This window comes from Patiria miniata, unplaced genomic scaffold, assembly GCF_015706575.1.
Source record: "Patiria miniata isolate m_02_andy unplaced genomic scaffold, ASM1570657v1 HiC_scaffold_20, whole genome shotgun sequence".
Classification (NCBI taxonomy): domain Eukaryota; kingdom Metazoa; phylum Echinodermata; class Asteroidea; order Valvatida; family Asterinidae; genus Patiria; species Patiria miniata.
Genome location: NW_024037059.1, coordinates 29,327,806 through 29,340,784, shown reverse-complemented (window position 1 = coordinate 29,340,784; position 12,979 = coordinate 29,327,806). Strand labels below are relative to the sequence as shown.

The 12,979-nt window shown below is 39.9% G+C and overlaps 1 protein-coding gene and 3 non-coding genes across 4 annotated transcripts; all 4 read right to left on the bottom strand.

The window, feature by feature from the left end:
* Positions 1 to 4,146: 4,146 nt before the first annotated feature.
* Trnag-gcc lies at positions 4,147 to 4,217 on the bottom strand. Its single transcript has one exon. It is a non-coding gene; the product is annotated as a tRNA-Gly (tRNA).
* Positions 4,218 to 5,553: 1,336 nt separating this feature from the next.
* Positions 5,554 to 5,624, bottom strand: Trnag-gcc. Its single transcript has one exon. It is a non-coding gene; the product is annotated as a tRNA-Gly (tRNA).
* Positions 5,625 to 7,571: 1,947 nt separating this feature from the next.
* Trnag-gcc lies at positions 7,572 to 7,642 on the bottom strand. The gene has a single exon. It is a non-coding gene; the product is annotated as a tRNA-Gly (tRNA).
* Positions 7,643 to 10,996: 3,354 nt separating this feature from the next.
* On the bottom strand, positions 10,997 to 12,947 carry LOC119728813 (lectin-like). The gene is made up of 2 exons (XM_038201212.1): positions 12,067 to 12,947; positions 10,997 to 11,387 (listed from the first exon to the last, which is right to left on the bottom strand). Exons 1-2 carry the CDS (start codon positions 12,733 to 12,735, stop codon positions 11,265 to 11,267), a joined length of 792 nt encoding a protein of 263 aa, XP_038057140.1. The 5' UTR covers positions 12,736 to 12,947; the 3' UTR covers positions 10,997 to 11,264.
* Between the last annotated feature and the right edge of the window lie 32 nt (positions 12,948 to 12,979).

Sequence of the window (12,979 nt, the reverse complement as noted above, 5' to 3'; positions counted from 1 at the left end):
TATACTGCTAGGGGCGACAATAATGGTCGCCCCCAGCGGTATACCGCTAGTGGCGACAATAACGTCGGTCGCCCCCAGCGGTACGCGCGTTAATATATACCGCTAGGGGCGACAAAGGGCGCCCCCAGCGGTACAAGCGTTATACCGCTAGGGGCGGCAATAATGGTCGCCCCCAGCGGTACGCGCGTTAATATATACCGCTAGGGGCGACAATAAAGGTCGCCCCTAGCGGAAGTTCCTCTGGGGGCGATCAATATCAGTCGCCCCCAGCGCTACGCGCCTTAATATATACCGCTAGGGGCGACAAGAGGCGCCCCCAGCGGAACAAGCGTTATACCGCTAGGGGCGACAATAATGGTCGCCCCCAGCGGTACGCGCGTTAATATATACCGCTAGGGGCGACAATAACGGTCGCCCCCAGCGGTACGCGCGTTTCTATATACTGGTAGGGGCGACATAACGGTCGCCCCCAGCGGTACGCGCGTTAATGTATCCCGCTAGGGGCAACAATAATGGTCGCCCCCAGCGGTACGAGCGTTAATATATACCGCTGGGGGCGACACAACGGTCGCCCCTAGCGGTACAAGCGTTAATATATACCGCTAGGGGCGACATAACGGTCGCCCCCAGTGGTACGAGCGTTAATATATACCGCTAACGGCGACAACAGCGGTCGCCCCCAGCGGTACGCGCGTTTCTATTTACCGCTAGGGGCGACAATAACGGTCGCCCCAGCCGTACGCGCGTTTCTATATTTTTCCCCAAAATATCAACAAATTTTGCCTAATCTTCAAATTTTGGGGTGTTTGAATATTGATTGATTCTCCTCTTGCCTCTAAAGGACTTTCTGCGCTGTTTGGAGAAAAATCAATTTTTTGCAACATTTTGATAAAATTGTAAGGCTCACCCCTTGCAATTTTACAATTTTGGCCAAAAATAAATTTCCGTAGAAGTTATTGGGAAGATGCTTAATGTACACTAGCAATATATATTCCAACACGATTTGATGACAGACGTACTTTTTAAAAGAAAATTTTGCCTACAATTTGGGGCAAAATCGGTCGAAAATGTGAATTTTTTTGCTCAAAAATATCAACAAATTTTGCCTAAATCTTCCAAATTTAGGGTGTTTTAATAACGTTGATGCTCCTCTTGCCTCTTAAGGACTTTCTGTGTTGTTTGGAGAGAAGTCAATTTTCGGCCAAATTTTGATAAAATATAAGGCTAACCCCTTGCAATTGATTCAATTTTGGCCAAAAATTAATTTCCGTAAAACCTGTAGGGAAGATGCCTAATGGACGCCAGAAGACATTCCAATTCGATTTGATGACGACGTACTTTTGAAAAGAGAATTTCGCCTACAATTTGGGGCAAAATCGGTCGAAAATGTGAACATTCTTCCTCAAAAATATCAACAGATTTTGCCTAAATCTTCAAAATGTAGGGTGTTTTACTATTGATTGATGCTCCTCTTGCCCCTGAAGGACTTTCTGCGTTGTTTGGAGAAGTCAATTTGTGGCCAAGTTTTGATAAAAATGTAAGGCTAACCCCTTGCAATTTTTTCAAGTTTGGCCAAAAATTAATTTCCATAAAACTTGTAGAGATGATGCCCAATTGACACTGGAAGACATTCCAATTCGATTTAATGATAGACGTACTTCTGAAAAGAAAATTTCTCCTAAAATTTGGGGCAAAATCAGTCGAAAATGTGAACTTTTAAAAAAATCATCAACGAATTTCGCCTAAATCTTCAAACTTTGGAGTGTGTGAAGAGTGATTGATGCTCCTCTAGTCTCTGAAGGAATTTCTGCGCTCTGTGGAGAAAAGGCAATTTTCGGCCAAATATTTTGATAAAAATGTAAGGCTAACTTGCAATTTTTGCAATTTTGGCCAAAAATTAATTTCCGTAAAACTTGTAGGGAAGATGCCTAATGGACCCTAGAAGACATTCCAATTCGGTTTGATGACAGACATGCTTCTGAAAAGAAAATTTCGCCTTAAAATAATTTGGGACAAAATCAGTCCAAAATTTGCATTTTTTTCCTCAAAAATATCAATTAATTTATCCTAACCTATCTTCAAACTTTGGGGTGTTTGAAAAAGCGATTGATGCTCCTTTTGCCTCTTAAGGACTTTCTGCGTTTTTGGAGAAAAGTCAATTTTTTAGCCATATTTTGATAAAAATGTAAGGCTAACCCCTTGCATTTTTTGTTCAATTTTTGCCGAAAATAATTTCCGTAAAAAATTGAAAATGAATCACCAGTTGTTATACAACTGGTGATTTGACATGATTAAAATAACACAAATCTGTTGAATGTCAAGAGAAATTGTCAAACAATTGAAATAATATAGCCCGAACAACCCAGTGTGTTTAGTGCGAAAAATAAAAATAGCCTCGAACGAAAACTTTCATGGAACAAAAACAACATACTCGTTTTCAAGGCGATAACTCTAGAAATACCTCATGTACCGAACTGAAATAACATCTGGTGATTTGACATGATATAATAACACAAATCTGTCGAGTGACATGATATAATAACGCAAATCTGTCGAATATCAAGAGAAATTATCAACCAAATGAAATAATGTAGCCCGAACAATCCAGTGCATTCAGTGCGAAAAATACACTCTTTCGCACGAAAGTCAACTTTTGTATAACAAACACAACATTCTCGTTTTCCAGACGATAACTCTAGAAAAAACTTCATGTATCGTTGACATAATATAATAACACAAATCTGTTGAAAGTCAAGAGAAATTGTCAATCAAATGAAAAAAATATCGAACAACCCAGTGTGTTCAATGCGATAAATACACTATTCCGAACGGAAGACACTTTCATGTAACAAAAACCGTGCACACTTGTTTTCTAGACGATTACTCTAGAACTACTTGATGTATCGAACTGAAATAACATTTGGTGATTTGACATAATATAATAAGACAAATCTGTTAAATGTGAAGAGAAATTATCAATCAAATGAAATAATGTAGCCCGAACAACCCAGTGCGTTCAGTGCGAAAAATACACTATTTCGCACGAAAGTCAACTTTCATGTAACAAAAACAACATACTTGTTTTGCAGACGATAACTCTAGAAATACTTCATGTATCGAACTGAAATAACAACTGGTGATTTGACATGATATAATAAAACACATGTGTTGAATGTCAAGAGAAATTGTCAAAAAAATTGAAATAATATAGCCCGAAACAACCCAGTGTGTTCAGTGCGAAAAATAAAAAATATTCCGAACGAAAACTTTCACGGCACAAAAACAACAAACTCTTTTCATATTCCTACTACCTGCAGCATGCTATGTAGGCCTCCATCAGATTCGAACCTGCCAACCAATTCCGTAAGCTCGGTGGTCGACAATCCAAGAAATTCCAAAGAAGTCCCTTTGACCACTTTTTACAAGGGCATTTTCCCCAAATACTTTTTCCAATTTCAATTTTCTTTATGTTTTTTTTTCTCGCACGGAGACAATGTACCATGCGTTTCAATAGAGTGCGCATCACAATGCACATGTAAAAAAAGACACTCATTGTTAGGGTAATTTCTCAAGAAATACTGAATGTATTAACTCAATTTTTACTCCGGGTATTGTTTATGATATGTCACGATCGCCAATTTAATTTCAGGAGAATTTGTCAAACAACAAAAATAATATAACAGAAAGAACTTAGTGTTTAACCGTGAACAACAATCCGAATGAGTCAACGTTCATGGAAGCAAATCACTTGTTGTTTAGAGCAATAACTTGTGAAATGCCAAGGTATAATACAGAAACTTAGTCCATTAATATATTACGATGTGACATTCAGAAATTTAATATGATAAGAATTTACAAAACAGTACAAATAACGCGAGCAACTCAACTGAATGTACATTCAACCTGACAAATACATTCCGAATGAATGTCATCGTACATGTACATCACAATAACACTCATGGCTCTGGCAATACCTCAAGAAATACTGAATTATTACAAAATTCATTACAAAACATATTACAAAAGTAGGCCTACCTATTGTAAAAAGAACTGTTCTAATAGGAGATTGCATGTTGGATGTTGCAAACGTAAAATACCGAGAAGACGTTGAAATAAAATAGCTTTCATAAAAATTATTTTAAAAAATGCATCGACGGGGAATCGAACCCCGGTCTCCCGCGTGGCAGGCGAGAATTCTACCACTGAACCACCGATGCTTCATGTCTTGTAAATTATTACCAAGGCAACATATTAAGGCATAGTGAGTTGCGCAATGAACCACTCAGGCGTGTCCGTGCGGTGCGGACACTCAGGCGTGTCCGTGCGGTGCTCAGTGGACCGTAGGCCCCACTGGCTCCATAGGAAAGTGCACATGTAAACAAAGTGTGACGTCTCAAAATGTTTTCTCTCCAACTTTTACTCGGGAGGTAACACACTGAGTATACAGTGTTTATACGTCGGTAAAGGGCAAAACCTAAATTTGATATACACCACCCCGACGCAAAAATCCCATCTTATGAATAGTCTCAAATCTAATCAAGTGTGACGTCATTAGTCAAAAACAATGGAAGTGCAATAACAAATAACGAATAAGTGGAAAAGGATATGTTGTGTTTGATTGACTACCTTTTTTCTGCTACTCATTCCGTAATGATGCACGATGTTATCAATTTTATTCACAATGTAATTACAAAGGAAATAGAGCAACAACACACTAGTGGCAATAACAATAAAACAGAATTCACTGTTTGCATCGGCCGGGAATCGAACCGGGCCTCCCTGCGTGGCAAGCGAGAATTCTACCACCGAATGCGTTTTTAAATTTTATAATCAAATTCTTGTCAATAAAAAGTTAACGAGGAAGGTTTGTCTCATAAGAAATCTAGCTAATTTATAAGAACATAACTAGGGCTGTTGACCCTAAACCCCTAGGCCCTTTTTGCTAAGAGCCATGCTCAATCCTCCAAAATTGTGCAACAAAGCCTAAATCCTTCAAAATCGTCAGACAGTCCTGCCTCAAAATGCATTCGTCGTCATTCCTCCAAAATCCTCCTCATCCCAAAATTTTTCACTCATGTTCAAATGAAGGATAACCAACGCCTCAATCCTTCGTAATCATCAGACAGTCCTGCCTCCAAATGCATTCATCCTCAATTCTCCAAAATCATCCTCATCTTCAAACACCATTCATCCTCAAGTCTTTTTCAATTCATTTTTACCACCGATGGCGTCTTTGTCAAGCGGCATATGCTCATCAGACGTTAATTAATTATAAATGTCATCTTTTGTATTGGAGAAAATCTTACAAATTCAAGCTCGCGATCAAAGAGTGTGACCAGCAGTTTGATTGATGATAATCGACTGAGCCAGATAAAGGCTTACCTGCTGGGCGAGGGTATGACAAATTCAAAACATTTATAGTTATGAATGGCTATGATATATAGCATCATAACCCCAAGACAAAGACACTGATGTTCTTGTCACTAACATTAATGTCGTAAAATATCGAGAAGACGTTGCAATGAAATAGCTTTCATAAAAATAAAAAAAAATTGCATCGACGGGGAATCGAACCCCGGTCTCCCGCGTGGCAGGCGAGAATTCTACCACTGAACCACCGATGCTTCATGTCTTGTAAATTATTACCAAAGTAACCTATTAATTGCATATTATAGTGAGTTGCGCAATGAGCCACTCAGGCGTATCCGTGCGGTGCGGTTCTCTGACCATCGTTGGAAATAAGCCTCAGTCATAATGACGTAACACTCCGTTTACGTGTGTGCTTTCCTATGGTGCTCAGTGGACCGTAGGCCCCACTGGCTCCATAGGAATGTGCACATGTAAACAAAGTGTGACGTCTCAAATTTTTTTCTCTCCAACTTTCACTCGGGAGGTAACACACTGAGTATACAGTGTTTATACGTCGGTGAAGAGCAAAACCTAAATTTAATATACATCACCCCGACGCAAAAATCCCATCTTATGAATAGTCTCAAATCTAATCAAGTGTGACGTCATTAGTACAGAGGCTTATTGATACACACAATTTGATGTGCCTCGAATTCTCAGGATGCTTGGGACCATTATTCAATTGCAGTCAAGTAGGATATTTCGTTATTATTTTTAAATTTTGTTTCCTTATGTTTGCAAAAATTGTATATTGCCTTTAACGGTTTCCACAGGCAAAGCGATATAATTGCCATTATAAATAGTTGATGCCTTTGTACAATTATTTTAGCTTCTTTTCAAGCGGCAGACGCTCATTTCAAATAAATAATATATTTGTGTATAATAATGAGAGAAATAACGAAAGCCAGCTGTCAAGCGAGACCAGCGGTTGTGTGTTTCTGATAACGGCCTATAGGGTGAACGTGAATTAAAACGAAACATTGAATACGTGTATATATATATTTCATTCGTTAAAATGCTCACAAAATAAGGCAACAATAACTACACAGAAAATTCGAATTTGCACAAGTTTGTTTCTAGCGTTCGACCGCATTGAAATGCCCTAAGATACACAATAGTGTGCACACCTATTCACAAAGCTTGTATCATTTCGCCAAAAACAATGGAAGTGCAATAACAAATAACGAATAAGTGGAAAAGGATATGTTGCGTTTGATTGTCTACCTTTTTTCTGCTACTCATTCCGTAATGATGCACGATGTTATCAATTTTATTCACAATGTAATTACAAAGGAAATAGAGCAACAACACACTAGTGGCAATAACAATAAAACAGAATTCACTGTTTGCACTTTGCATCGGCCGGGAATCGAACCGGGCCTCCCTGCGTGGCAAGCGAGAATTCTACCACCGAATGCGTTTTTAAATTTTTTAATCAAATTCTTGTCACTAAAAAGTTAACGAGGAAGACTTGTCTCACAAGAAATCTGGCTAATTTATAATAAGAACATAACTAGGGCTGTTGACCCTAAACCCCTAGGCCCTTTTTGCTAAGAGCCATGCTCAATCCTCCAAAATTTTGCAACAAAGCCTAAATTCTTCCAAAATTGTCAGACAGTCCTGCCTCAAAATGCATTCATCGTCATTCCTCCAAAATCCTCCACATCCCAAAATTTTGCACTCATGTTCAAATGAAGGATAACCAACGCCTCAATCCTTCGAAATCATCAGACAGTCCTGCCTCAAAATGCATTCATCCTCAATTCTCCAAAATCATCCTCATCTTCAAACACCATTCATCCTCAAGTCTTTTTCAATTCATTGTAACCACCAATGGCGTCTTTGTCAAGCGGCATATGCTCATCAGACGTTAATTAATTATAAATGTCATCTTTTGTATTGGAGAAAACCTTACAAATTCAAGCTCGCGATCAAAGAGTGTGACCGGCAGTTTGATTGATGATAATCGACTGAGCCAGATAAAGGCTTACCTGCTGGGCGAGGGTATGACAAATTCAAAAAATGTATAGTTATGAATGGCTATGATATATAGCATCATAACCCCAAGACAAAGACACTGATGTTCTTGTCACTAAAATTAATGTCGTAAAATATCGAGAAGACGTTGCAATGAAATAGCTTTCATAAAAATAAAAAAAAATTGCATCGACGGGGAATCGAACCCCGGTCTCCCGCGTGGCAGGCGAGAATTCTACCACTGAACCACCGATGCTTCATGTCTTGTAAATTATTACCAAAGCAACCAATTAATTGCATATTATAGTGAGTTGCGCAATGAACCACTCAGGCGTGTCCGTGCGGTGCGCTTCTCTGACCATCGTTGGAAATAAGCCTCCGTCATAATGACGTAACACTCCGTTTACGTGTGTGCTTTCCTGTGGTGCTCAGTGGACCGTAGGCCCCACTGGCTCCATAGGAAAGTGCACATGTAAACAAAGTGTGACGTCTCAAACAAATTTCTCTCCAACTTTCACGCGGGAGGTAACACACTGAGTATACATTGTTTATACGTCGGTAAAGGGCAAAACCTAAATTTGATATACACCACCCCGACGCGAAAATCCCATCTTATGAATAGTCTCAAATCTAATCAAGTGTGACGTCATTAGTACAGAAGCTTATTGATACACAAAATTTGATGTGGCTCAATGTCTCTGGATGCTTGAGACTATTATTCAATTGCAGTCAAGTAGGATATTTCGTTATTATTTTCAAATTTTGTTTTCTTATGTTTGCAAATATTGTATATTGCCTTTAACGGTTTCCACAGGCAAAGCGATATAATTGCCATTATAAAAAGTTGATGCCTTTTTCAAATTAATTTTAGCTTCTTTTCAAGCGGCAGATGCTCATTTCAAATAAATAATATATTTGTGTATAATAATGAGAGAAATAACGAAAGCCAGCTATCAAGCGAGACCAGCGGTTGTGTGTCTCTGATAACGGCCTATAGGGTGAACGTGAATTAAAACGAAACATTGAATACGTGTAAATATATTTCATTCGTTAAAATGCTCACAAAATAAGGCAACAATAACTACACAGAAAATTCGAATTTGCACAAGTTTGTTTCTAGCGTTCGACCGCATTGAAATGCCCTAAGATACACAATAGTGTGCACACCTATTCACAAAGCTTGTATCATTTCGCCAAAAACAATGGAAGTGCAATAACAAATAACGAATACGTGGAAAAGGATATGTTGCGTTTGATTGTCTACCTTTTTTCTGCTACTCATTCCGTAATGATGCACGATGTTATCAATTGTATTCACAATGTAATTGCAAAGGAAATAGAGCAACAACACACTAGTAGCAAAAACAATAAAACAGAATTCACTGTTTGCATCGGCCGGGAATCGAACCGGGCCTCCCTGCGTGGCAAGCGAGAATTCTACCACCGAATGCCTTTTTAAATTTTATAATCAAATTCTTGTCAATAAAAAGTTAACGAGGAAGGTTTGTCTCATAAGAAATCTAGCTAATTTATAAGAACATAACTAGGGCTGTTGACCCTAAAACCCCTAGGCCCTTTTTGATAAGAGCCATGCTCAATCCTCCAAAATTGTGCAACAAAGCCTAAATCCTTCAAAATCGTCAGACAGTCCTGACTCAAAATGCATTCGTCGTCATTCCTCCAAAATCCTCCTCATCCCAAAATTTTGCACTCATGTTCAAATGAAGGATAACCAACGCCTCAATCCTTCGTAATCATCAGACAATCCTGCCTCCAAATGCATTCATCCTCAATTCTCCAAAATCTTCCTCATCTTCAAACACCATTCATCCTCAATTCACTTTCAATTCATTTTTACCACCGATGGCGTCTTTGTCAAGCGGCATATGCTCATCAGACGTTAATTATATATAAATGTCATCTTTTGTATTGGAGAAAACCTTACAAATGCAAGCTCGCGATCAAAGAGTGTGACCGGCAGTTTGATTTATGATAATCGACTGAGCCAGATAATGGCTTACCTGCGGGGTGAGGGTATGAAAAATTCAAAACATATTTATAGTTTAATATGAATAGCTATGATATATAGCATCATAAGCCCAAGACAAAGACACGGATGTTCTGATAAATCTTTCAACAACCTAAGTTGGATCCGGCGAGGGGTGGGGATGTGGGGGTGGGGGGGGGGGGGGTGGGGATGGGGGACAACTGGGGCCATGCACCCTCCAAGAAAGTGCCCATTTCTATTTAGTAATTAAACCAGAAAAGGAGTGAAGACCCCTGTTTCAAATCGATGCTGCCCTTTTTACAGATTTTTGAAATATGAGTAAAAGAAGAGGTCAAAGGTGGTCAAGCCACACCCGAACCCCTGCCCACCCCACCCCACCCCACCCACACTCAACCCATGATTCCCGCTTATCTAAGTTGAAACATCAGTTTCATGTCGGTGCATGTCGGTTCATTCCATCACAGTCATGTGCAGGTCACCTGACCACGCATAATTATGTAGCAAGATATGTGACAGAGGGATCCCCCCCTCTTTTGTGTTGGTTATTGTGTTATTGGGGGGGGGGGGGGTCACAGCAATAGTCTAGGGTGTGTATATTATACGGACATGGGGGTACCCCACTGTCACATATTGTGACAGGTGTATGCCCACCCCTCCCCGGTTCCTGTTATGAAGTTAGATTGCTTAAAGTTGTTATAAAATCCCAATCAATATATCACAAAGAACAATATCGTGAGAGTTATTTTTCCTTTACCTACACCACCAATAATTAATTTATTCGAAAAATGAAATTTTACAGAGCAACTAGGGTACAGATTCATCGTTGCGCAAACAAATGTGAATTCAAATGAATGGACTGTAGTCATGTTTTCATGCCAACGATTTGAAATTTTCAAAAAAATGTGATTTGAACACATTGGGCAACTTGAGAAATTCTAATTCGCTTCCAAACTGATACAATTCAGTTTTCAAAACCATTGGGGCAGCCATAATTGAAAGGACTGTTAATGATACACGTGAGTGATTTAAAATTCCTTCAGTTTGTGTAAATAAAGAAAAGGACGATGGTAATAATTTAAGAAATATTAAATCACCGATATAAGGCCAAACAAAAAAATATTCGGTCTCTGGTCAGACCAAAGTTCCGGAATTGACGCGGGGACGCGGCTTTTTTTTTTTCTTCTTCAAGCTTGGATTGAACAGACAAGGTGGGGTATTTTTTTGCTTTTTTGGTGTCCTCATGTACATTGGTGTCCTCCATAATTTGCCTTGGTGCTCTCGATCATTTGCCTTGGTGCAATTTCCCATTCCTTGGTGCTCTTTGGTATAAAAAAAAATGAGGAGGTGCGGCAATAGAGGGCGCTGTTGGAGCTACCGCGGAACATTTTGGGAAAAAAAAAGATCGACGCGCATGATTAAAATCGACGCGCGCGCTGACCAGAGACCGACTTATTTTTTTTTTGGCCTAATCGATCTTATATTTTTGTTGCTGAAAAAATGCAAACATTGCAAAAACTAGAACTACCTGCGAATGTACAATGCGTTAACGCTTCAAAGTTGTTATGTAATTTGCGGGGGGGGAAACTTCCAACGATTTTCATCAGTTCAAAACGCTTTCAATCCAATCCTTGTCGTGTTCGCAAAAAGAACAAAATATTCATCTTCTTTACTTCAAAGTATATCCCAAGCTTTTTTTCCTCTTCGGAACAAAAAAAGAAAGAAAGAAAGAAATGCCACTTGATCTTAATATTAAGAACAAGTGTCTTGCGAATATTTTGTCATCCGGTTTTCAAGAACCAAATTCGACTTGTTTTTAGTCAGTTTACAAGTTTAAGTTTGTAGAGTGCATCTTCTCGGTTCCAGTCACTGATTAACCAACGCACACCTCAGAGTACATACAGAAGTAATCGGTCTCCTGAAACTTGTCCTTATCTTCGGAGCTTGTGCTGATGTTCAGCTGGCATACTTTCTTCCCTCCTTCGGTTTTCTTGATGTTGAAGGATCGACATCCGGACTCCTTGGCGCAGGCTGAGCCACAGGCGACCACGCCCTCGGTGATAAACTCTCGGATGATACACGTGCATGAGTAATTTAAAAATTCCTTTTTTTAGTGTAAATAAAGAAAATGGCGATGGTAATAATTAAAGAAATATGAAATAAACGATAAAATTGATCTACAATATTTGTTGTCGGTTTTGACAAATACAAACATTGCAAAAACAAGAACTACTTGCGAATGTACAATGCATTAGCGATTCAAAATTGTTACGTAATCTGTGAAAATGTTTTTAACGATTTTCATCTGTTCAAAACGCTTTCAATCTAATCCTTTTCTTGTTCACAAAAGAGCAAAATATTAATCTTCTTTATTCCAAAGTGCATCCAAAGCTTTTGTTTCTCTTCAGAACGAAAGAAAATGAAATAGTTGCCACGTGATCTAAATATTAAGGACAAGTGTCTCGCGAATGTTTCATCATCTAAGACCAAATCCGAATTCACAGGTTCGTAGAGTGCATCTCTGAAATTGTTTATTATTGTAATGACTAGTCAGAGCACATTTCTTCTCCGTACATAGTACAGAAATAATCAGTCTTCTGAAACTTGTCCTTATCTTCGGAGCTTGTGCTGTTGTTCAGCTGGCATATTTTCTTCCCGTCTTCGGTTTTCTTGATGTTGAAAGAGCGGCATCCGGGTTCCTGGGCGCAGGCTGAGCCACAGGCGACCACGCCCTTGGTGATAAACTCACGGATGCTGTGATCGAGGAGGCAGGTTGAGTTGAGAATGCGGCCGTGAGTGTCGGTAGAGACGCAGTATCGATGGGGCTGGGTTGAGAGATGAGCACAAGCTGCATGACGAACACAAACAACCCTTAACAGCTCCCAACAGTGTGCATCATCCATCCTGTCATTATTATATGCGGATATTTGAGCACAATCTTGATCGCCTCCGACATTATCTGGTTGCCAATCATCCCATACCAAGAAGGGCTCACCTCCTTCCTGACCGTCACACTCCCAAGTTCCTTCAACATCTCTGTCATTGCAAGCAATCCAGGCCCTGTATTGACTGTCCACCTTTCGTGCCAGTTCTGCCATGAAGTTCAGTTCCTCGAGCGAACGAGGAGCGGCCATCTTGCCTCCCATGCCTTGGCAAGCTGTCTTGGCGTCTTCCCAATTATACTTTGAGGAAGTGAGGCGATAGCACGCGCTCCCCCACAATTGCCACTCTGGCGGGCACGAGGATTTGACAGGGGACCGAGAGGGGCAGAAATCTGACTCAGAGAGAGCCCTCATCGATAAAACGGCAACCACAATGGCAAAGAACTCGGACATAAACGCCATGATGAGCGGACAATTCGAAACGTTCGCTTTTCAGTCACTCAAGTTTACAAAGTGTCAATATTTCTGCGACCGGACTTGGCTGTGAAACGGCGAGAATCACTGGCTGGCTCGAAATGACAACTCCGCGCTGTGGAACAGCAATATGAGCAACGTGTTGCACTCGTCAACAGTGTTTCAGTCCGTTACCATGGCTACAGTAATCACCGTTGCCATAGTCACACCAAATACAAACGACGACTGAATT

What these genes read in the sequence shown, in the direction of transcription:
- LOC119728813 (XM_038201212.1), bottom strand. Translation starts at nt 12,735, where the DNA reads ATGGCGTTTATGTCCGAGTTCTTTGCCATTGTGGTTGCCGTTTTATCG. An exon ending in CCGGATGCCGCTCTTTCAAC is followed by an intron (nt 11,388 to 12,066) that starts ATCAAGAAAACC and finishes CGATCCTTCAAC; the next exon opens with ATCAAGAAAACCGAAGGAGG.